At 34.1% G+C, this 26583-nt stretch overlaps 1 protein-coding gene across 5 annotated transcripts in view; it reads left to right on the forward strand.

Annotated features, from left to right (window-relative positions):
• The window catches only part of EPHA5 (EPH receptor A5), a 350197-nt gene that overhangs the window by 151895 nt on the left and 171719 nt on the right, over positions 1-26583 (forward strand). For 4 of the 5 annotated variants that reach the window (XM_059160233.1, XM_059160250.1, XM_059160224.1 and 1 more), the window contains exon 4: positions 24075-24230. The exons of the other annotated variant lie outside the window; for it this stretch is intronic. In XM_059160233.1, the coding sequence (XP_059016216.1) occupies positions 24075-24230 (156 nt within the window). The remainder of the gene's footprint in view (positions 1-24074; positions 24231-26583) is intronic. 5 annotated transcript variants of the gene reach the window in all.

A 26583-nucleotide genomic window follows, 5' to 3' on the forward strand; every position in this document is an offset into this window, starting at 1 on the left:
ATAATATGTTATGCTATACCATACTATAATATGTTATATTATATACTGTTATCATATATCATATTAAATCTACATTTCAATTATATAGTATTAGTAATACCATATTACTATACTATTATTAATAATAATATGTATATACTATTAGTCTGTGATTAAATATTAAGTTTGGAAAGATAGAGTATTTTAGTAAAATGAAATCCACTGACTAGTCCTAAGTTGGCAGCTACCTGGTGATTACCCCTTATACCCTTTGCCTCTTTTTGCTGATCATGCTTTTTAGATTCTCTTGATGTACTTTCAAGCCTCAGGAAATAACTTCTCTTCAGTAAGTGATTTAAAATAAAATATGTAGGGCACCTGGGTGGCTCAGTGGGTTAAGCCTCTGCCTTCGGCTCAGGTCATGGTCTCAGAGTCCTGGGATCGAGCCCCACATTGGGCTCTCTGCTCAGTGGGGAGCCTGCTTCCTCCTCTCTCTCTGCCTGCCTCTCTGCCTACTTGTGATCTCTCTCTCTGTGTCAAATAAATAAATAAAATCTTTTTAAAAAGTAAATAAAAATAAAAATAAAATAAAATATGTAATGTGAGACCCCCTTATTCAGATTGTTGTAAGTTACATTGAATCATTTCGGCTGCAGGGGATTGGATGGAATGGAAATAGAAGTGAAGAGTTACTGGAGAACCGATTCCGTGTGAAGAAAGCCTTCCAGGTAGATGATGTCGTGTGCCAGCAACAGCCTTCAGTCCATCGTGAACTAAACCAGTGGCCATGTTGGTTCTGTTATATGGATTTAAAATCTATGTCGTTCGAATATTTGCATTAAGGAAACAAAGAGGTTTCTGTAATGTTAGTACTGAGGTACTGGATGACACTTTAAAAACCGGTTCTCTATTAATCACGGAGATCTTATGTTATTTAAAAATCTACTTGCAAGTCTCAGTACTCTGGATAGCTAATTTTAATGACAAGAGAAGATTTGGAGAAGGGTCAGAATTGCTCTTTTAATTATATTTAAATACAAAGAAGTTTTTTGCATACCAGTATGAAAGCTAGATGAAAATGATAAGGAAAGTATGAGAGAGTTTTAACTTTCAGTAAAGCAAGTCTAATTTTTGATAATATGTGTATTTATATAGTTCATTTACAATTATTAATTACTTAGAAGAACCAGCCAACAAGAGGAAGCAGAAAATCTCCATCCTGTAATATTCTTGAGGAATTGGGACAAATGAACCAGAGCTTCTTTGGAAGATACAGAACATGTTAGAGGCAGGGACAGACCACACTGGCACCTCTAGTAAATTTAAGTCAGTTAGTCTGATCTTAGACCCTTCTATAATGTTTTAACTTCCAAAGATGTGTGTTGTGAGGGTTAAAGTTATTTGTTAACTAAAAAGAATTTTTAGGACTATGAAGTTTCAAATGGAGGGGAAGTTAAGTTACATTAATATTTTTAGAATCAGAGCTTCACAAATCAAGATCTAGCAGTTCTGGGCACCTGGGTGGCTCAGTGGGTTAAGCTGCTGCCTTCGGCTCAGGTTATGATCTCAGGGTCCTGGGATCGAGTCCCGCATCGGGATCTCTGCTCAGCAGGGAGCCTGCTACCCTCTCTCTCTCTCTCTGCCTGCCTCTCCGACTACTTGTGATTTCTCTCTGTCAAATAAATAAATAAAATCTTTAAAAAAAAAAAAAGATCTAGCAGTTCTAAGTCTGAGATGCTCAGTGGGCTGACCCACTTGCCACAGGCCAGTCCTTTATAATATGTTCATGGCAGGCACTGGGAAATGGATTCATCAGGGTGGGAATGGTAGCCAGGTTAAATAAAGAAGAGGATGGAAAATATTTTTTTAAAAGATTTTATTTATTTATTTGATAGAGAGAAACCACAAGTAGTTGGAGAGGCAGGCAGAGAGAGAGAGGAGGAAGCATGCGGGACTCGATCCCAGGACCCTGAGATCATGACCTGAGCCGAAGGCAGCGGAATCCAACAAAATCCTAGAGGAAAACATAAGCAGTAACCTCTTTGACATCAGCCACAACAACTTATTTCAAGACACGTCTCCAAAGGCAAAGGAAAGAAAAGCTAAAATAAACTTTTGGGACTTCATCAAGATAAAAATCTTCTGCACAGCAAAGGAAACAGTCAACAAACCAAAGAGGCAACCCACGGAATGGGAGGAGATATTTGCAAATGACACTACAAACAAAAAGCTAATATCCAAGATCAATAAAGAACTCCTCAAACTCAACACCCTAAAACCAAATAATCATGTCAAAAAATGGACAGAAGACATGAACAGACACTTCTTCAAAGAAGACATACAAATGGCTAACAGTTACGTGAAAAAAATGTTCATCATCAGTAGCCATCAGGGAAGTTCAAATCAAAACCACATTGAGATAGCACTTTACACCAGGTAGAATGGCCAAAATTAACAGGACAGGAAACAACAAGTGTTGGAGAGGATGTGGAGAAAGGGGAACCTTCTTACACTGTTGGTGAGAATGCAAGTTGGTGCAGCCACTTTGGAAAACAGTGTGGAGATTCCTTAAGAAATTAAAAACAGAGCTACCCTATGACCTTGCAGTTGCACTACTGGGTATTTACCCCAAAGATAAAGATGTTGTGAAAAGAAGGGCCACCTGTACCCCAATGTTCTTAGCAGCAATGGCCACAATTGCCAAACGTGGAAAGAGACAAGATGCCCTTCAACAGACGAATGGATAAAGAAGATATGGTCCATAGGGACAATGGAATATTATGCCTCCATCAGAAAGGATGAATAACTAACTTTTATATCAACATGGATGGGACTGGAGGAGATTATGCTGAATGAAATAAGTCAAGCAGAGAAAGTCAATTATCATATGGTTTCACTTACTTGTGGAAAATAAGGAATAACATAGAGAACATTAGGAGAAGGAAAGGAAAATTGAATTGGGGGAAATTAGAGAGAGAGATGAAACATGAGAGACTGTGGACTCTGAGAAACAAACTGAAGGTTATGGAGGGGATGGAGATTTTTGAGCCTGGTTGTGGATATTAAGGAAGGTATGTATTGTATGGAGCACTGGGTGTGTACATAAACAATGAACACTGAAAAAAAAAAGAGATAACAGGGTGTGTTGAATAGATAACACTATACCATAGAACTGAGATTTGCTAAGAGTAGAAATTAAATGGTCTCAAAAAATGAATGGATGATTGGATGAATGGATAAATAAATAAATAAATAAATAGGTAGATCTCCATGGGCAGTCCTGGAGTAGTCACTGTGAAAACTGAAATCTGCTACTGAAAAATGGTCTAGAAAGTACAGTGAAGAACAAGGGGGATGCACACAGTAAGGCCCTTTGGTAGGAGGGCATGTGAAAGAGTTCACTGTTCCCACTGAGCAATTAGTGTCATCATCAAAGAATCATGGTTTTTAGAGCTTAAAGGTAAAGGGAATATAGAAAGAGATTGAGGAAATGTGGGGGGGGGGTATTGCTTTTAATTTGAAATAGACTAGGAATTACAATAGTTCATTTCAGAAGTTATGGAAATAAAAGATATGGGGTCAGGAAAAGGGGGAATATACAGTGTTATATTGAGAAGATGACTCATGTGGTGAGAGACGAAATAAGGATTCAAGTGTGATGATACGTGTCAAGCATTTATGAAGGACCTGGCATTTTGGCACTTAGCAAATGTTGAGTATTGATTTTTACTATGTGGATAAATATAAAAAGTCATTTCCCACTGAATTTTGACTATTATGACAAAATCACAATGCATTTTAAAATGATTTTAAAGGCTAGACAGATTAATTATTGAGATATCTTTTCAAAAACTTTAAGGGGTGGACTGTTGATTCAGTTTATGCCTGGTTTTAGGCCGCCTTTTTGTTACCTTAAAGAAAACAAGCACACAACATGTAAATATTTGGAAGTGCTTAGAAATCTTCATGTGAAATACTCCACTGTAAAATATGTCTTATCAGAATCAGGAATGATTTTCTTTTCAACTTTATGTATCAAATATGTCTGAAAATAGTTTATAAAAAATAAAAACTTCTTACTATTTGTGTGCTTACATAAATGGAAATCTACCAGAATATTTAGTTTTTTTTTGAGATCATTTATAACTTTTTATTTCTTTAGACTAGAGTCTTAAAATGTGGGTAGAGCAAACACATATGACATAAATCATCAAAATAAGTTCTCCCAAATGTCCTATTTCCTAACCACAAATTACTCCAATTGTCCAAACCACATCATAATTTGAGAATCCTTCCTTGTCTGCAGGCTCAGAGCCAAATCTGCATGGCATGCTTGATCATAGGACGAAAGACTCTCAGTTCTAATAAACCATCACATATCTGGCTTTTGAAAACTCAGAGAAATTTTTCCCCTCAAATTTTGCCATTAGATTTTTAATGTTTGCACACAGGACAGATTTTGTAAGGTGTATTGATTTCTGCTTCATGCTTATGATATATTGGATGATGTTTAAATGATTCATTATAAATTCTATATGTATCACTACAGCTTTTATATTTAAAATTTCTATTAACACGTTTATTAAAATTAATATAGATAATGACATACTTATTTCTTAGACTTATTTTCTCTTTATGTTCATTCATCACTGGAAATACCATGCTTACTGATATCTTAAATATTCTTAATAGTAACCTACGTTAATGATAGATTTAGTGAATTTTAATAAGAATCTTTATATATTGTGACATAACGACTATATTCAAAAGATGATTTTTAATTTTGTCCCTGTCCATCTTCACCATCATTTTTTATTAAAATGCCATGATGAGCTGAAGAGCATTGTAAAGAGAAAAAAATAAAAATGTTCCCCTGGACAATTTAAGATATTATTTAGTTCTGGCCATCTCTGAATAAAAATTTGAAAGTACAAAGCCAGCTGACACTTAGTCCGACTGAGTATGGATTTTCCTTCAGAAAACAAAAGATACGTTGGAGAGAGAAAATGGGACTAAGTTTCTTGCTGGGAAAGAAGGCAGATAAGTCAGAATTCTTTCTAGGAAAAAGAAACTACACAGGATAATAGCAGGTTGAAGGGGCAGATTTCTCACTAAACAGAACTCAGTCTCAATCTCAGCTCTGCTCTTGGGTAGGTTTCAGGAGTGTAGTTGATTTAAGTGTAAAATAAACATGGTATTATTTACCTCATGGGTTTTTTGGTGAGTTTTAACTGAGGAAATGAAGTTAAAGCGCATCTTAGTAATCCCTCAGAAAACTGAAGACACAAGAATTAGTAAGTAAAAAGCTAAAAACTATGCTTTGAGTTTCTTTGTAGTATCTTTATGTCCTAAGCACCCTGCTAGCTAACGACAACTGACAGTGTCTAGAACTTTGTGTGGTGGATGTGGAACGTGGAGGGCCATGCACTCTCTCTCCTTCATTCCCCACCATCCCCGTGGAGGTTTTATTCAGTCTCATCCCTTAAGTCCTCATTCACTCTGGGATCACTCCAGCCCAGACTCATTTATCCAGCTGCATAGTTGGCACCTCCATCTGAATGCCTCATACTTCTTATATGCAATATATCTAAAGCTGAATTCCCTATGTTCCCATGAAAACCTGTCCCATCAGCAAACGTCTCCATATCACCTGACAATTTCTCCCTTTTAGTTTCTTAAGTCATGCTTTATTCCTCTCCTTACGCTACTCCCCGCATCCAATCAGCTAGCAAATACTGTTGTCTCTATTTTCAATTATACGTAGTATCCAAAGGTTTCAAACCACTTCCGCTGCTACCACCCTGAACCAAAGCAGCATCATCTTTCTGGTGAATTATTGTAGCAGCCTCAGCCTTTTCCTCTTGATTTCCCCCTGTATTTGTTAAAGTCAGTTCTCAAGGCAGAGGCCTTTAAAATCCTTTAAAGTCATGTTATGTCACTTTCCTGAGTATAAGTAAGAGTTTTTACAAAAACCTACAAAGCCTCTCTTGATCTGTTGCCTATTAACTGATGTGACCACATCCCTTAATACACTTTCTCTCACCAACTCTAATCCAGCCATTCTGGCCTCCTTCTGTTCCATGAAATAGCAGGTATGCTGCTTCATTAGACTCATGCTCTCTCTAAGCTCATTCTTGGATAATTTGTTGCCTCCTTTGCTCAATTTTTGCTCATTCATCCTCAATGATACCCAGCCTATCCATAATTCATCCATTAAGTGACCTTGTAATTCGTATATAAACAAAGGCATCACTTCATTTATGCAGCCTCCCATGACCCTTTTATATTCCCCACCACTGTGTGTTTTTCCTATTTTTTTGTGCCATAAATCCCTACTCTAAAACCTATGAAACCTGTTTTTTTCACCATCATACATACCTCTGAATAGTACATGCCTTGCATATCACACTCAGTAAACTGTTATAATGAATTAATCTAAGTGCACATGGAACCCCACCATTTGTGCTAGAGTGAAATAAACAGAAGACGAGAGGTGTACTAGAAATGAGGTAGCAGAGAAAAGAGAATGGATGATGGACATAGATATTTTGTCTAGAACTTTGGACATAACATTACATAAAATAATTTTTATATAACATACGCTATTTGTAAAACAATGTGTTAGTCGGAGATACTAAGGAGTGGTGTTCTATACGAATAGAATAACTGGTTGTCTAAAAATTTTTGTGTAAACGATCCAGAGTGACAGCTAAGATTTATAAAACTTTTCTATGACATTTGAAATTAGGTTACCTCATCCATTGCCTTTTAAGATGGTGGATTTGACAGACTTAGAGATTTAGTGTAGAAAAATATTGAATGATTCTGAGTGTCTTATTGAGACATATACACATGTACATACACATATGTACACAGCGTTTTACAGCATGATAAACTGAAATTTTTAGAGTAAATGTTTTGCCAACATTATTTGATGTAATCTCTTTGACAAAAATCTTACCATTACCATACAGACATCTTGAAGATATAAAAACGGATCATTACAAATGATAATCACATAAAACACCCTTAAAAAAAAACATGGATAGTATGGTAACTCATATATGCTTGAGAGGTATTCTTGAGGCACGGTATTGAGATTTCAAAGATCTCATATTTTTAAAACATATGCTTTAGCCAATATTATTCCAAATAAACAACCAACCGCCTCTCTACCTCTCCCCACTCACATTTCTTTGAGTAATAGTAAGTTAGCTCAGATCTCCATAACCAAATATTCTGGATAGGTAATTTAGAAAGTGGGAATTTATTTCCAATAGTTATGGAGGCTGAGAAGTGAAAAATCAAGGTGCTGGCTGACTCATTTCTTCATAAGGGCTCTCTTCTTGGCTTGCAAATGGCCATTTTCTCACAGTATCCCAATGGATTTTGTTTTTTCCTCAGTGCATATACACAGAGAGGAAACAGGAAGATGTCTCTCTCCTCCTCTTCTGACAAGGCCATTGATTCCATCCTGAGGGCCCCGTCCTCGAATTCATCTGTCCCTAATTACCTCCCAAAGTCAATACCTTCTAATAGCTAGAAATTAGGACTTCAACATAAGAATTTTTAGAGGACGAAATATTTAGTCCATAACAAATACTGTCCTTTCAATATTCAGTTTAGATTTTATGCTGTGAAAGTGTAAATCAATGTTGTAGGTTCATGATGTAAAAATGAAAAAAAAAAAAGGAGGAAGGAAAAAGCATAGAACTTGAGGTTCTATAACATACGTACACTTTCATCAGCCTCTGTCACCTGTAATTTTTAGATTAGTTATCCATTTTATTAAAATTATAGTTTCTTCGAAAAAGTGTTTCCCTAAAATCACAATATGCTGTAAAATTATTAGAAAATTAAGATATCCTACATTTCTAGAAGCCCACAAAGACAAAGCTTATCAAAGTTTGAAATTTTTTTTTTATGTTTGAGGAAGGAAAAATGGGTCAAATTTTAGCCTTATAGAAGTATAGGCCTGATTGTAATAAAATGCTAGAAAAAAAGTTCAAAGTTTTAAATTCAAATGAACTGAACATTTTGAATTTGTCTATGCATATTATTCTCAGGCTTGCTGATACTGTGATGTCCATCTAAGTCTGGAGGGGATGACATTAGTAAAGACAATTGTGAGATGTTTGAGATAAGAGAAACAGTGGAAGGGGTAAAGGCTCACACCACCACCACCAACAACAATAACAATTTCCATAGTATGTGGCTCTGTAAGATTTATTTTTGTCTTAAATGTTCTTTATGACCCTTCTGAGAACAGTTTAATAGTACCCTTGAGAAAGTATAACATTGGAATCAGGAACCAAAATTTTAGCCCTTAGTTTCCGTATGATTTTAGACAGGCTATTCAATTGTTTTGTGTCTTGGTTAAATGGTTTAAAGTCCTGAAATGCTTTTCTTTTTTTACACTTTAGGTTATCCTTATGCAGGCTTGTCTTTCACTGTTACTCAAGTTTTAGTGTGGCTCCTTCAGTGGAAAAAGAAAGGGAGGTGAAAGGAATTATTGCCAAGTGTTATGTACGAGCCTAGCACGTGCATGAGTTGTGTCTGATGCATGGCAGTCACTTCCAAAGTCATGGCCAGTTCTACAGTCCTGGCACTGTGAGAGTTATATTGTTTTGAACTGAAGCAGATAGATACACAGACAACTGACATTCAATGAACGTTGGCATATTAATCTTAGTATTTATCATAATGATTTTTTAAAGAGTATCAAGCTCTGTGCTACACTTAAGAGGTGCATATGTGTTACATATCACATATATATATGTGATGGGATTTAATTATAATATACACATATATTGCAATTAAATCCTTACAAAGATCCATATTTTACAGATAATTCAATTTAGATTCAAGGTTATAAAATATCTTATCAAGGGTCATATACATACAATGTAACGTTGCTAATATTTAAACTCGACTCTGTGTGACCTTGAAGTCTATGCTCTTCTAACCAAAGAGAAGAGAATGTGTGTCCGCATGGACTGAAAGAGTTAAGAACCAGCACCATGGAGAGTACAGTAATGAGGGGGGAAAAAAAACGTAGTGAATTAAGATCTGGCTAATATTAGTTCGGATTACCTGAGATTGCATACAATACACTTAAGGTGTCCTCAGTCCTTGAGAATGGTCAGCTAGGTAGAGAATATTACTCAAGAACAAGAAAGAAAGTGCCTCAAGTCTGCTCTCACTAGAGCAACAGTGAGAAAGCTTAGGTGTGTTACCAGACTCAATTCCCAGATTCTGTACTTAATACTGGCTGGTTGTAAGATTTTAAGCATATTACTTTGCCTTGCATTTATAAAATGGAAATGTTAATGCACTGACTTCATATCATGATTGTGCTAATTAAATGATATGGATCTATGTAGCATTGCACTCCCTGACTGGCACTAGTGGACACGATGAATACGTCAGTTTGTTTTATTAGCATGACTACTGTTATTATCTTTATGTGATGTGGTTATAAGAGAGCGTGTTTGGTGATACAGTGGCAGGATGGTGATCATCATAAAATGACAATGGAAGAGAATATGCTTTAAAATATAATCTAATATGGGCTATGACTGTAACCTGAAAGTCTAAAAGTTTTCTTATTACAAAATAAAGAAACAGCTTTCTAATCATCCCTGAAATCAATCATTTAGAGTTATTGTTTTTCTGGCTTCTTTTTCTTCCTGCTCTGGCTTCTGGGGAAAAAAAAATAAAAAAAAAAAAAGCCAAGCCCCATTCTCATTTTGAAACTGAGATTGCCAGATAGCTAGGACATAAAAATAAATGCTAGGGATGATTGAGTAATTCTGTAGCACTGGTCATAATAAACTAAGAAGAAAAAATATGGGAGCTACACATAGAAAAATAAAAATAATGTAATATATGATGGTATGAAATGTATTTGAGAGTTTGCCTGTGTGAAAGTTTTAGAAATAAGGTAAATTTTTAAAGGCCACTCTTTACCAGATAATTTTGGGCCTAAATTTCCTATTCTGTGAATAAAGAATTTTGACCCTAATGCTGACATTTGAAATTGTTTAATTTGAGACACAGTAGGACATTTACACACTGAAAATTAGGGACAACTAGATGACTGCTTTTACAAAATGAACTGTACTAACCAGTTGCTTTTGCTAATTTACAGAACTTCAATTTAAAAACAAACAAAAAAAACCCCAAAAGTATCTCATAGATATGAATTGAACACTTATAAAATGGTTTGATTCATTTTAATTCTCAGTGTACAATTTGCAGAAAACTGGTTTAAAGCAACTGCATGACCAATGTGTTCTTTATACTTAATTGTATTTATATAAATAGCTAAAAATTAGCTAGATCTTCTATTCCAAGTACACTTTCTCACAAATCATCAGGGCAATTTTAAAAAATTTCCTCTGTTTTAAGGCAAATTATAGTTTTCAGGCACTTGTTACAGTTAATCTCTTTACATCTATCTATGCTTTTTAAAGATCTACATTGTTAATATTTTCTTAAATTCAAATTATGATCAATCTGGGCAGTGATTCTGTGACTATATTGAGGAATAAATTTTCCTTTTGTTGTAGTTCTTTGATTTTTAAAGAGAAAAATGTAATCACTAATGCATTTATACTACATATAATGATTTATTCTTCATTCTAAAATAGTACATATTTAATGTGTACTTTTTCATAATATCAAAGGAAATATAATTTTGTTATACAGCCAGTATTGTTTTCTGAGTTACTGAACTAAGCTGTAATGTCCAATGGTAGAAGAAGAAATGTTCATAACAGAAGACACTATTTTTACCTTAGCTGTCAAGGCCACGACCCTGAGCCCAGACGCTGAATATACTTTCATAACAAAGGTCGTGTTGGATGCTTTTATCCCTTCGTGGAAGTTTTATTGCATTAAGAGGAACATATTCCCTTTGTGATTCATAATTGGACTTATTTTATGACCATACAGACATGAGGTAAACAAACTGGCTTTCACTACCTGATTCTAGAAATAATGGTTACTTTAAATCAAATACTCAGAGCATAAGGTTTTCTTTCAATTACAGGATAAATCATCTAGCTTAATATTTAAATACTACATCCCTTCTATCAAGGCAATAAACATATTATCACAAATAATGTTCAGAAAAGCACTTGGATCAAACCACTCAATAATGAAGAAAAAAACACTAAAGGCTGACACAAGATTATTTCATGGTATTTCATCAATATTTAATTTTATCCTATTCAATGTGAAATAAAGTGTAAAGGTGTAGATGTCATCAGATTCCAACAGATTCCAACAATTTGTACACAAAAATTATCTGCGCCTGAAATGAGAGAAAATTTAAGTGGGACACTTGGATACCTTTTAATTTAGAGAAGGTAATATATGTCCTTTTATCAATATATGTCCTTTCATGAATAAACAAGTGCTAAACTTTATGTTGTGTTTTTAGTAAGAATGCATGTGTCTATAAATTTCCCCTTTCATACAATTTTCCATAGTAAATTTATTCTCAGAAGCATAGATATCTAGCTTTCTCTAAACTTATACAATAATTACAAACACTAATTTTGCTTGTTAACTCTTAAATCTTTGTCTAATTAAAAAATTAATCAAATGGAAAGTATGTGAACAAATATCAAATGTGTTTTGCCCATACACATACTCTGCCATATATATCCTACACACACTATTATTGAAATGTGCTGATCTGAATTGAGTCATATTTATTTGTTTGGGAGAGTAGAATTGCCTAACACCTCAAGTAGCTATTGAAATTTTAGAGATATGAAAAATACCTAGTAAAACTGATAATTAAAATTCTAAATTTATGTATTACGTTTATTATGGTAGAGGAGTTCAATGCATTAGAAACTAAGGAGAAAAAAAGAACCTCTGCTTTGAGAGATATTATGAATTCTATTATCTTCAGTAAATATTCATCCTTATATAGATAAGTGGAAGAAGTCTTTCAAGAATTGCTGAAATTGTGTCTTCCTTTTAATGGATATTCAGCTAGAAATACAAAGTGATAATATTATGATTTACAACTGTCCACAGTTGTGGGGGTCATGTGTCAGTCCATTCCAAACACAAGGCTCTTCATATTTTAGATACTGTATCTTAAGCAAGTCCATGTTGCCAAGTTGCCATGCTTTACTTGAGCAAGACAAACATTCCATACTAGCTATCTCATAAATTGGTTATATTGATACATATTTTCTTCAGTAATATTTGAGTATTATCTAACTTTGCTAGCTATTAGTTATAAAGTATATAAGTTCTAATCTTAGAAGTAAACCAGGAAGAGATATTGGTACAGAATACATTTTTACTAAATTTTAGGATATTCCCCTCTGTTCTGAAGTTCAGGGAAGGTGATAGTTTCTTAGCTGAACTATGGGAGGGAGGTCAGTATTATAACTGGACTTTGACACTATATGATACAACATTTCTATAAAATAGAGACTATATTTTGTATAAAAGATGTGTAAAAGCTACAGATGTAGAAACATTAAAATGTTAAAGTAATATAATCCTCAACAGTTCCTAAAGTTACACATCTGTATTTTATTTTTAACTGGATAAAATTGTATTATAAATGTTTAGTCTTTTACTGGGGGACCTTGATTTTTTGTCTCTATACAGATAAGACAAACACATTCACACACACAATGCTATTTTTTTTAATTTATTTATTTATTTATTTATTTATTGACAGAAATCACAAGTAGGCAGAAAGGCAGGTAGAGTGAGAGAGAGAGAGAGAGAGAGGAGGAAGCAGGCTCCCTGTGGAGCAGAAAGCCCGATGTGGGGCTCAATCCCAGGACCCTGAGATCATGATCTGAGCCAAAGGCAGAGGCTTTAACCCACTGAGCCACCCAAATGCCCCACAATGTTATTTTTAAATTGTTGTTTTGAGTGTTTAAAAAAAAATATATATATATATATATTATATATATATATATATTAAACAACATCAATTAATGAAACCTTAAATATGTGCCCGGCAATGTATCAATGTATAAGTAATTTGCTACACCTGACTTAGTTATTTAATGGCATAATAGCAATGAATGAGTTTTAATTATGTATTCATGTCCAGTGCCCAGTACGGTTCATGACACATAAGCCTGGCTCATTACATATATTGAACAAATGAATACCTAAAGGATATGTAGCAATTAATTTTACTCTTCATTTATAAATATCATATAATTTATTGGGGCTTCTATCAATATTTGACAAGGCTAAATTATAAATGTAAGTATAAATAGAGATAGAGATTTAATGTATTTAACAATAGTAGTCTTGTTCTGGACAAAGTCCTCAAGATGGCAGCAGAGTAGGCGGACCATAGGCTTCTCTCAGTCCACAAACACAACGAGATAATTACCAAATCATCCTAAATACTCCAGAAATCTGCCAGAAGACTGACGGAACAAATTTTATAACTAAAGGGAGAGAAGGGGTCATTTGTCACTGAAGAAGGTAGGAAGTTTGGAAATGTGGTTTAGAGGAGAAATAGATCACAGCTTCTGCAGAGGGAAAGAGCTGTAGTCATGGTGAAGGGCTAGGCAGAGAGCAACACAAGGGGAATGAACAAATAGAACATTTTCCCACAATCATTGGTTTGGAAAACAAGAGGAGCTGAATTTCATGAGTTCTCACAGCGGGACTTAAAACCTGGAATTTTAAAGGTTGGTAGATTTAGCTGGGATACAGCCAGATGGGGTACTGTCCTACTCCTGAAGAAGGAGGAACAATCCAGAGGCAGATAGCATTGAAGCAGGCATCTGAAGAATGCCTGGGGCACACAGTGGGGAGATTATTTACTCTTTTGGAGAGGAGAACATCCCTGAGAGGCAGTGTTCACAGAGATACTTCTTCAGAAACAAGGAAGTTGGTCAGCACCATTTCCTTGTCCTGCCCTTCAGCACAAACACAGAGCCACCAAGACTGGTGGGAGGCGGCAGCACAGTGCTGAGGTTGGTTGCCACCTTGCTTACACCAAGCCCAACCCCCTGCTCTGTTGAAACTGCCCTTCTCAGTTACGCTTGTCTCAGTTTCACTGCAGCAGGCTCCTCCCCAAGGAGGCCAACACAAACCCTGCCCACTCCAAGTCTCCCAACCAGAGTTTGGCCAGGCTTCCATTCTGGTGGAGTAGGTGTCAGATCTCATTCTACAAGTAGACTAGAGCACATCTAGTTAAAACTTGCCACATTCGGGCCAGGGACTAAACAGTGCCTACATTGGGCAAGGAGAGCCTCTGTAGATGAATGGTGTGAAGAACAGAGCAGCCAAAACACAATAGCAGAGTACACACAGCACATACCAGAGACACTCCTTGAAGTGCCAGTCCCTGGGCAACACATGACTTCTTCATAAAGCCATTGCTTTCAGGAGCAGGAGACATACCTGGTTTTTCTAACACAAAGGAAAAGGCAGAGACTTAAACAAAATGCCAAGATAGAGGAATTAATCCCAAACAAAAGAATGAGATAAGGCCGCATCCAGAGATCCAAGCAAAATAGATATAAGGAACATGCCTGGTAGAGAATTTAAAGCAGCATCATAAGGATACTCATTTGGTTTGAGGAAAAAATAAAAGACTTTAGTGAGACCCTTACCACAGAGATAAAAGAACTAAAAAAGACTCAATTAGAGATGAAGAATCAATAAGTGAGATTAGAAACAGGCTTGATGCAATGAGCAGCCAGCTGTAGGAAGCAGAGGAATGAATTAGTGACTTAGAAGACAAAATAATGGAAAAATTATGAAGCTGAACGGAAGAGAAAATGAAGAATTATGCAACACAAGGATAGGCTTAGGGAACTCACTGACTCCACCAAATGTAATAACATTTGTATTATAGAAGTCCTAAAAGAAGAGAGAAATTTTATTTCAAGAAATAATAGCAGGCACTGTCCCTAATCTGGGGAAGGAAACAACATCCAGATTCAGAAGGCACAGAGAACTGCCATCAAAATCAACAAAAGCAGGCCAACACCAAGACATATTATAATTAAATTTGTAAAATGTAGTGATAAAGAAAAAAATCTTAAAAGCAGCAAGACAAAAGAAGTTCTTAATTTGTAAGAGAAAACATAAAAGGATAGCTGGAGATATCTCAGCAGAAACTTTGTAAGACAAAATGGAGTGGCATGACATATTCAACGTGCTAAATAGGAAAAATCTGTGGCCAAGAATATTCTATCCAGCTCGGCTATCATTCAGACTAAAAGAAGAGATACAAAGGAGAGACAAAAAGTAACAAAGACAAGAAAGGATCTGAGAAAATCTCCAGAAACAATGACAAAACAAGTAGAAATGGCAATAACTACATACCAATTGATAATTACTTTAAATGTAAATGGGCTAAACGTTCCAATCAAAAGACATAGCGTATTTGAAATGACCAAAAAAAAAAAAAAAAAAAAAAGAAAAGACCCATCTATATGCTGCCTACAAAATACTCATTTTATTTTTTTAATTTTAATTTAAATTTTAGTTTTTTTGAGATAGTGGAAGTGCATGCACATGAACTCATGAGCAGGAGAAGGGCAGAGGGAGAGGGAGAAAGAGAATCTAAAGTAGGCTTCATGTTCAGTTTGGAGCCTGACTTGGGCTCAATTTGATGACCTTAAGATCATGACCTGAGCTAAAATCAGGAGTTGTACACTTAACCAAATAAGCCACCCAAGCACTGCAAGACTCATTTTAAACCTAAAAACACCTATAGATTGAAAGCAAGGAGGTGGAGAAGCATTTATTATGCAAATGGGTATCAAAAGAAAAGTCAGAGCAACAATACTTATATCAGACAAACTTGACATTTTTTGTTCTTCTATGGTTTTTATCCTGCTTTGGTATCATTGGAATGATTTTGAATAGGTTCCCTCTATTCCATTATTTAAGATTTTGATAGAGATTGTCATCAACCATTTTTTTCAAATGTTTGGTAGAATCCAATGAAACCATGTAGTCTTGGGCTTTTCTGTGCTGAGAGATTTTTGATTCCTAATTCAACTTTTATGCTTGTTATTGGTCTAAGAATATTTCCTATTTTTTGGATTCAAGATTCATGATTCAATTATGATAACTTCTGTGTGGGTTTTTTTGTTTGTTTGTTTGTTTTGGTAATTATCAGATTTTTTCCTAAGTTATCTGCTTTGTTATTATATCATTGTTTATAGTAATTTGTTATCATACTATGCATTTTTGTGGTTATCTGTTGTATTGTTTTCTCTTCCATTTCTCATTTTGTTTGTTTTTTTCCCCTTAATGTCATTAAAGCATTGCCAAATTTATTTTTTAAAAGACTAATCATTATTTTTTTAATATTATGTTGTTGTTTATTCTTGTCTCTATTTATTTCTGATTTTTCTTTTTTATTTCCTTCATTTAGTAAATTTCAGGTAAATCTCTTCTTTTTCTAGTTCCTTGTAGTATAATGTGAAATTGTTTATTTGAACTTTTTTTTCTTAATATGAGTTTACAGCATAAATTTCACTCTAAAATTTGTTTTTGCCATAGGCTTTGGAATACTGTATTTTTTTCTTTTATTTTGAGACATATTTTGATTTGCTATTTTATTTCTTATTTGGCTCATTGCTTGTACAGTAGTGTGTTGTTTAATATTTACATATTAATATTTAATATTTACAATGTAGATTTCCAGCTTTGTTTTAGTGTTGATATTTGGTTTATATCACTGTGGTTAGAAAATATAGCTGGTATGATTTCAGTTTTCTTGAATTTGTAATATTTGTTATGTCTATTTTTATGTAATTTAACCAAGGAACTCTTCAGTGTGTAGTCAAAGAAAATGTGTATTCTATTTTTCTTGAATGGAATGTTTTAGATATATCTTTTAAAACCATATATTCTGAAGTATGCTTCAAATAAAAAATGGTCTTGTTGGAAGGAAAAAATATAACTGAGGGTAATCATTTAAAATAAATCATATCAGAAGGGAGGTAGATGGGGGATAGATAGGTGATAGGGTTTAAGAGTACACTAATGATGATGAGCACTGAATAATGTATAGAATAATGTATAGAATTGTTGAATCATTATATTGTACACCTGAGACCAATATAAAACTGTATGTTAACTATTATTATAATAGCTGGAAAACAGCATGGAGGTTCCTCAAAATGTTGAAAATAGAACTGCCCTATGACCCAGCAATTGCACTATTGGGTATTTACCCTAAAGATACAAATGTAGTGATCCAAAGGGACACATGCACCCAAATGTTTATAGCAGCAATGTCCACAATAGCCAAACTATGGAAAGAACCTAGATGTCCATCAACAGATGAATGGATCAAGAAGATGTGGTATATATACACAATGGAATACTATGCAGCCATCAAAAGAAATGAAATCTTGCCATTTGCAACAACATGGATGGAACTAGAGCGTATCATGCTTAGCGAAATAAGTCAAGCAGAGAAAGACAACTATCATATGATCTCCCTGATATGAGGAAGTGGTGATGCAACATGGAGGCTTAAGTGGGTAGAAGAATAAATGAAACAAGATGGGATTGGGAGGGAGACAAACCATAAGTGACTCTTAATCTCACAAAACAAACTGAGGGTTGCCGGGGGGAGGGGGTTGGGGAGAAGGGGGTGGGATTATGGACATTGGGGAGGGTATGTGATTTGGTGAGTGCTGTGAAGTGTGTAAACCTGGTGATTCACAGACCTGGGGATAAAAATATATGTATATAAAAAATATATGTTTATAAAAAATAAAAAATAAAAAAAAAAAACTGTAAAACTTTTATTTTAATTAAAAATAGTATTTTTTCTTCTCAGATATTATTTTCTAATATTAAAATCAGCCTTATTGCTTTCTACCATTTAAAGTTATATTCAAACTAGCCAGGAATTTTAGATTCTTGACTAGGTTCTTTGTCCTATTTCTATGTGTAAGCATTCAAGAGATGTTGCTAAATTTTAGAGCTCCTACTTTAAGATCTATTTTAATGTACCATTGTTTTAACTCATTACCTATTTTTTTTACACTGAGCGTACATTTTAAATAAAGATCTACTTTCAATTTTAAATTTTGGTGTAAGTACTAAATTGTTTTGCAATTTTATGATAGCATGTTGTGTTATGCTGTTTTTCTTAATAAACACATCTTTTAAATTTGGGTTAAACTATCCTATGGCCACTTCACTTTGAAAGATCTGCTTAAAAAGTAAATTTGACTTTGCTAATAACCTCTGGTAATTCGTCTATAATAGAACTGTAGTAAAAATATTGTCAAAGTGATTGTCTTATAAAACATAATCAGATAAAACTAATAACACTTTTGAAGATTAATTGTATCAAATGATATAGACAAAAACAGGCAGTGCATATTCTATTTAAGATCATCTGTATATTTTAATTGTAGTGGGGAGGATAATAGTATTCTAAATTACTAAAACAGTATTTTCTACATTATTATTTTTTTCTTGGTGACTGTGCTTCTGTTTCTGGATTTTGAATTGTAAAATGAATTCACTTATGTACCCCAAGGGTGATGAACCTTTAAGACAAAAAAAATGTGTGTATATATATATATATATATATATATATATATATATGATGCAGTTTTTGTCTCTGGCTCCTTGTTCAACTTAAATGGACTTGCATAATATTTTCTAAATAGTTTTTAGGTAATGTACAATTGTCATTTTGAAATAATTTCACTCCAAATATTCCAAGTATATATATATATATATATATATATATATATATATATATATATATGACACATTAAAAGTAATCTAATTGGTAATTGGTAATAAGTATAAGAAAAACCCAAACCCAATGGGCATCTGGGTGGCTCAGCCATTAAGCAGCTGCCTTCAGCTCAGGTCATGATCCTGGGGCCATGGGATCGAGTCCTGCCTCTGGCTCCCTGCTCAGTGGGGAGTCTGCTTTTCCTTCTCCCACTTCCCCTGTTTTATGTTCCCTCTCTGTCAAATAAATAAATAAAGTATTTTTTTTTAAAAGTATAGGAAAAACCCTAAATAATCAGGTTAACCATTTTTAGTAATTTTGAGAACTTTTTTAGATCTTCTAATTAGATTAGGCAACACCTTTTCACAAATTTGACAACTGAAATTCATATATTGATGACGTGCTTTTTCTGTTTAGATTTTTTTTTTTAAAGATTTTGTTTATTTATTTGACAAAGAGAGATCACAAGTAGGCAGAGAGGCAGGCAGAGAGAGAGAGAGGAGGAAGAGCAGAGAGCCCGATGTGGGACTCGATCCCAGGACCCTGAGATCTTGACCCGAGCCGAAGGCAGCAGCTTAACCCACTGAGCCACCCAGGCGCCCCTCTGTTTAGATTTTTAAAACTATTTTAATATATATAATTAACAGCCTTGTTTTTTAAGTGATAAATATGAGAGCTGGAATGTTGGCAGGTTTTACAAAACTTCTAAAGTAGCTGACGTCGATATAGGACATATTATTTACTTGCCAAGACTTAATATTTAAATAATTTAGTTTCATCAGCTTTTATTAAGTTCTGCTGTATTATGCACACTCTGAGAAGGACAGAAATGTATTATTTACACAATAAATACTGAAGAATATGTACTCAGTACAACAAATTATGCTACATATAATGAAAATCTAATGAAGTATTTCCATTCTTTAGAATGTTTATACAGAGTTTTCCAATTCTATATAAAGCAGGTAAGAGTTAATACACATAAAATTATGGCAAAATTTGTGCTATATGCCAAAGACAGATGTTCAATAAATAGTCTGTAGCCCTATAAGATGTGTAAGGAAAGAGTATGTGGCAACAGAGATGATCACAAACATCATGTAAAAGGTAGCACTTAAAAAGAGCCTTGAAGCATGGACAGAATAGGAATTATTAAAAACATTTTTCTTCAAAAAAAAAAATAGTTTCCTTTCCTTCAAGTCAGTCTCATGAAACATAGGATGCAGTTTTTGTCTCTGGCTCCTTGTTCAACTTAAATGGACTTGCATAATATTTTCTAAATAATTTTTAGGTAATGTACAATTGTCATTTTGAAATAATTTCACTCCAAATATTCCTTTATTTTAAAAGAAACATAAAGAGTTGGAGTTTAAAGAAATACTACCACTCATCTAAATAATTGTTTGTTCAGTGTCATCATGATTAAGATACAAAAAAGGTCAATTTTGCTTTTTTTGATTATTAGCTTTTATTTATTGTCTCGCAAAATATGTGTAGCTTTAGGGTGTCAAGCACAATTTTTATATTCTGACCACAATACAAATATTCCTTGCCACAGTGTGTGACAAAAGGAGTGCCATGAGAAAATAAGCACCCTGTGTTTTCCAAATGCATTCAGAATAAATCCAAGTTCCTTATCAGGGACTGCAAACTTTTTTCCCCCAGTAACTTTACACTTCTTGTCTTTTGGCTGGGATGCTTTTCCTGAAAAATTTAGAAACAGATAACAGTTTCTCAAATGCAAGAAATTATAAATAAGTTAGTATGGTTGGAGATAGTGAATGTGGGAAGAGACCACATTTGAAGGAATTCTTAGATATTGTGTGGAAACTTGTAGACTTTGCTAGCATTTTGTAGTAAAATTAATTGAAGTTTCCCCAAAAGGACATGATCAAATGCTGTTGAGAAGGGTGGGAACAAGATGACTGCAATCTTAACAAAAACAGGTTCAAGGGAGTGGATTGTGCCAACGTGTGATTTAAAATAGGAACTAGAGATGCGTGTATGGAAAAGTAATTTAAGAAATTGTGTTCTGCAGGGAAGTGAAACTGGTAGCTACAGGGTAAATTGAGATCAAATGAGATTGATAGTTTATGGTTATTATTTGTTTTCTTTTGCTTCACTTGGTTTCCATTGAAAAATTCTGGAATATTGTATTGGGCTCATGTGAATGTCTAGGTGAGAGAAAGAGAGAGACCACAGACAGACAGAAACTAAAAAAAAGAGACAGAGAGACTGAGCATGTAGCATGAATAGTAGACACTTCAAATATTACTCACAGAGGATAAAGATGAGGTTCCTAATTAAAATAAAGATATTTTCCTTCGATAGAATAAAAAATATCTGTGCATTTTAATGGGAAGAAAGGTAGAGAGGGTGGCTACAAGTGCATTTAGGTTTGGAGATCTGGTGGCAGGAAAATAAGCAAGTTCCTCTAATGACTTCCATTTTCTCAGCAAAGAGACAAATGTAACCAGCTAGGAATCACAAAAGAACAGAGCTTCTAAGGAGTAAGAAGAGAGAGAAGAAGCTACAAAATCATCATGTTGATGCCAAAAACTAAAGTTAACTAAGGAAATAATGCTAAGGTTGTCTAGCAGCATTGTATGTACCATTTGGATTCCAGGCCATGATCTGAAGGCAATCAATAATTACATATATATGTAGTTTTTTCTTGGATAATATTGAGTACGCTGCTTTCCTCCCTCGATCTCTATTTGGATTTCTCTAGCCACCTCAAATTAAAGAACACTTCAAACTTAATTACTATCTTCCTCCAAATGCATTTCATATCGAACATTCTCTGAGAAAATGGCTCCCGTAGTTCCTGGGCAGTTTAAGCCAAACACCTCAGAGTCATCCGTAGGGTTTCCCCTCTCACATCTGACCATGAAATATACCGTGAATCCTCGTTGATTTCACCTCAGACTGATCACTTGAATTCACCTACTCTCATCTATCACCACTGAAACCACTCTTGTTACACAAGGGTCTCTTTTCTCTTGTGCAACACCCGCAAAAGGCCCGATGGCCTCCATCCCTGCTCCTCTCCGCTCCGCTACCCACAGTGCTACGCTGTGATGTCTCAAACATCATTGTCATCCTAGTATTTTCCTGCTTAAAATTTTATCATGACCTCAAATAATAAAACCTGTAAGGTGTGGTCTGGTGTCCGTTTCCCTGTCTAACTTTATCTCTACCACTTTAATTATACTTTCACACTTACCAATTCTTCAGTTTCTTCTATCTCCTTATTTCTTCCCTGTTTTGGTCCTTGGCAAAGAATTTGCCCTTCTAAGGCAGTTTAATACGCTCCGATTGTCCCCCAATGTAAAATGGATATGCTTCCTTTTTAATTTTTTTAACATCTCAACAAAGACAGCTTCCTAAGGAAGTCTTTTTTTGACATCCCAATCTAAATTAGATGTCAATGTTCACTTCCATGCTCTTTCTTTTTTTTCTATCATAACATTATTTGTAATTAGTCATGCAGTACTTTTAAGACTCACAAAGGCAGAGCCATTTCTATGTTGTTCACCTCTGTAATCTAGTACAGAGCAAAATTTTTGGCCCATTACACCTGCTGAAAGCATTTTGCTGAACTACTGACCAGAAAGATACACTTATGTACTTTTATTTACATTTATATTAATTAGCTTCCAAAGCTTCCATGGAGGGTTACTAAGTGTTATATATGATAGCAAAATAAGTTTTTAGGTTAAAAAGCATTCAATAAAATAAAAGGACTGGCTTTTGTTCACAAATGATCATCAGATTCCAAATATGCAGAATTGTGGATTGACACTTCATGTCTTTGAAAGTAAATAATGTTTAAAGTGAAAATGGTTTTACTGAAGAGGATAAAAGGAGAAAAAATGGATAACTTAGCTAAAAATGGTATTGATGCTACAGCAATCCTATTATAAGAAAAATAATATTTTAAATCTTTTCCTAACCATTTAACTACAAGAATGTCCCTAATACTATCAAAAAGCTCTTCTTATCTTTCAAATACCTTCACATTCTCTCTGAATTTATAAGAGCATTAAGGCTTTGCTATCTCTATAATTAGATCTACTGAAAAATACCTTCTCATTTTTGTCAATTCCTGATTATTCATGGTGATGGCAAAAAGCCTTAGCATGGATTACTAAAACCCCAAATCATTTATAGCACATGAAAATTAGCCCAAATTCATTATGTCTATCAAAAACTCCTGTTGAAATATCAGTTCACCTTTGAGCTTCAGCAAATTTCCATTGATGCCTGAATAAATGTTCTTAAGTGTATGTACTGAGTTTTGAAAATTAAAAAAAATATATAGTTGATTAATTTTGTGTAATCTAAACCCTAAAAAGTAATCAAACCAACAATTTGGTGTCTTTGGCCCATATTGGGCAACCGGAATGCAAGTTTGACTTTATTAGCCATTGAGAAGAAAGAAAGATTCAAAAGGTTAGGGAATGAGAATCATAAAAAGATTTACTTTGCAAGCACTTACTTGAAGACTAACAGAAATGTTAATACAAATATCCAGAGCACACTTTCTTTACGTGATTCTGAGTAGTTCAGTTACAATCTTCAGGCCATGTCATTCATTCATTTATGCATTACGTGATAATTTATATTCACCTACTGTGGTCAAACACTGTGAGAATGATTATGAATGCAAAATTAAATGAGACACAGTTTCTACCCTTTATAGATCATTACAATTTGTACAGTATAAGTATGACTGATATTAGAATAGATGCATGTTGAGTCTAATAAAAGTCCTAAAATGGAGTAAAATGTGAAGTAAATGCCTATCATCTGAGTCCCCTAAAGTCAATATAATGTGAATGATACACCAGCTCATCCCTGCAGTTTCCCAAATCCAACAAAATTTGTGAAGCTCTTAACATCCACCAATTAATTAATTTATTAATTCAATAACTAATTTTTGAGGACCCATGATGTCCCATACCATTCTATAAGCATAGGGTAAAATTATTATTTTCCCACAAAATTCCGTGAATAACACCATCAATGAAAATTATACTCAAAGCTCTGCTTCAGTTTTAAATACATCTAAGTATTTATCTTTTGTAATATCATTTCTTATAAGCTCCTGCAACATAAAGATCACTAAAAATACACACAGTCCAGACATGTTTAATTTAAATCCTTAAATATTTGATTATATGAATGAATAGCCTGGTATTTATGATTCAGAAGCTTATGAAACATTTCTGAAATTAATGGCAATATTGTGTTATATGTGATCTGTGTCTACTCGTCAAAATAATGACATTATTCACAAAAAAACACCGCATCTGTTCCAGGGAAAAGCTTAGTCTCTTATTTCTTTTGACAGTGTGCAGACCGGGGTTCTTCAAAGCCTCACCTCACAGCCAGAGCTGCAGCAAATGTCCACCTCACAGTTATACCCATGAGGAAGCTTCAACCTCTTGTGTCTGTGAAAAGGATTATTTCAGGAGGGAGTCTGATCCACCCACAATGGCATGCACAAGTAAGGAAACCCACTGATATCTAGTGACGTTCACCACTTTGAAGACAGAGCATGATGGAGCCTGTTACATCCTGTTACTTTTTTCCTTAAAACAGGCATAATGTTTAATCTTCCAAAATAGTTTTTTTTTTTTAACCGAATTTTGATTTTCTTAAGTAAGGACTGAAAAGTTGGAGTCTCTTTTATTACTCACTGTTAGAAGCATTCATTTTCCCTAATTTCAAATTTAACATTGGGGACAGATAATTTTTTCTTTTATTTTGTAATTTCTTTTCATGTTCATGACAGGTAAACATGACTTTGATAAACCCATTTTTCTTTTCACCATAAACCGTTTTTTTCATTCTTTGTTCTCTACCGAGCCTGGCTTCTGATCACATAAACGTAATAAATGCTTTTTTTTTTTTTTAACCTAATTTCCCCCACTAAATGACAAAAGCCAATGAGAAGGTCATTTATGAAAGAAGATAGAAAACACTTTCAAAACATGGAATACTGGGGGTTGGCAAATCAGATTTAGGAGTCAAATAGAAAAAAAATCTTTAGATAGGACTTTTAAGCAGTTACCATGTTTCTTATAAGTGAGGGTCCTTAACTATTATTTATTATATGATTCCAAAATCATATAATTAGAATGATAAATAGTAAACATTTAATTTCAACATTTGCAGTGGAAGCATCCACATCCAGTGATGTTTTGGTGTTTTAGTTTTTCTGGTATTCCACATATTTCTGAGAAGGAAACACACTTATGTATTTGTTTTCTTGATAAAAATACTTTCGTAAGTTGTCTGCATACAAAGACTCTATGGCAAATCAAACAAAAACTCAGAATAGAGGGAAGAAAGGTATCCCTTCTCCGCTAAGATTCGGTATCCATGACCTTGCCTTATTTTACTATTTTTGCTGCCAGCAAACAGCAGTTGCTCTCAAAGATGATGACAAAAAGTGTTGAAATCTAGTATTCATTCTAGTTTATTCATTCTAGTATGAAATATAACAGAAATACAGTTGTTTTAATCAAATGACCACAAACTGAAATTTTATCTGAATTTTAGCATCTGAATTTTATAGTGTCAGCAAGACATATTTTCATAATTTCTCATATTGATATTAGCTTTGCATTATGAAAGATCATTCTTTTATCACAAGACTGATCATTTTATGGGTTTGATGATTACTAATTGTAAATGATTCCTTTTCAAGTAAGTAAAAGACAATATTATATTGTCACTTTTAGGAAGATGCATTTGAATAGAGGAGATGTAAACTATGATTGAATGTGATGTGTTTTGGTTACAGCAGAGATTATTTTAATTATCAGAGCCAAAGAATGCCCAGAGAGTAGAGGGGAAATGTGGACAGACAATAGAATGAATTAGGGAGACAAATAGGGAAAATTAGAAATTAGGAGTAGAATTAGGGAGAGAAAACCATATCTTGAATTATTTTTTAAATTCCATTAATTTTCTATAGTTGGTTTAAGTGGTCCAGCCATGATCTTTCTGTTTCTCAGCATAAAATTGAGTCTCCCTTTCTGTAAGTTTGCTAGTTTGGGGGTGATGGCAAGCCTGTGCTCTGGTGTCAGGGACTGCTTAGTCTCACTAAGGGACATGAGGCTTCAAATTTTCTCTGTTTCCAGGTGTGTGAATTTCTAGTACTGTGTTTCAAAAAACACTAATTTGTATGCATTTCTTGAAAACACTATTGGGACTTGTGTAGATCATTTTTCTAATATATAATCTATGGGTATGTTTGTTCCGTTTTAGTTGCATTCGTAACTCCACAATACTGCTTATGACCCCCTTGCATGGATGGCTTGGCTGATGTTCACATGTTCATATGAAAGTCTGGAATTTTGCTTTCCCTGGGCACTTTGGAATGAAATTTATGGTTTAACTTCTAATAATTTTTGATATATATGTATATATAATATAAATATATAATTATTATAAATACATAAATCTGGAAAACAGAATGTTATAAACTTAAAGGAAAAGAAAAAGATTTTGGTTAATCTGCTTAAATGAAGGGACACTTCTCATAGCTCTGTTTTGTTTCATATATCACATCTCTTAGCAAGGCAGTGAAAGTTCATTAGGTTACTTTTTAGGTACATGCCAATTTTAGCCTTTACGTTTTACTTCTGCTTTAGGGCTTCACTTGAATTTGAGTTCTATTTTGACATTAAAAGGCATGTTCGACCCTCCCAAGTTTTAAGGGGCTGTTGGTAGAGAGTCAGAAGAAAAGGGAAGAGTCAGAATCTCATTTTTTTTTTTAATATTTTAACTGATTTAGAGAAAGGTGTTAATTTGGTTATATTTCAGATGTCAGGGAGAAAAAAGTTCGATGT

The sequence above is a fragment of the Mustela lutreola genome, chromosome 1 (assembly GCF_030435805.1).
Source record: "Mustela lutreola isolate mMusLut2 chromosome 1, mMusLut2.pri, whole genome shotgun sequence".
Lineage (NCBI taxonomy): Eukaryota > Metazoa > Chordata > Mammalia > Carnivora > Mustelidae > Mustela > Mustela lutreola.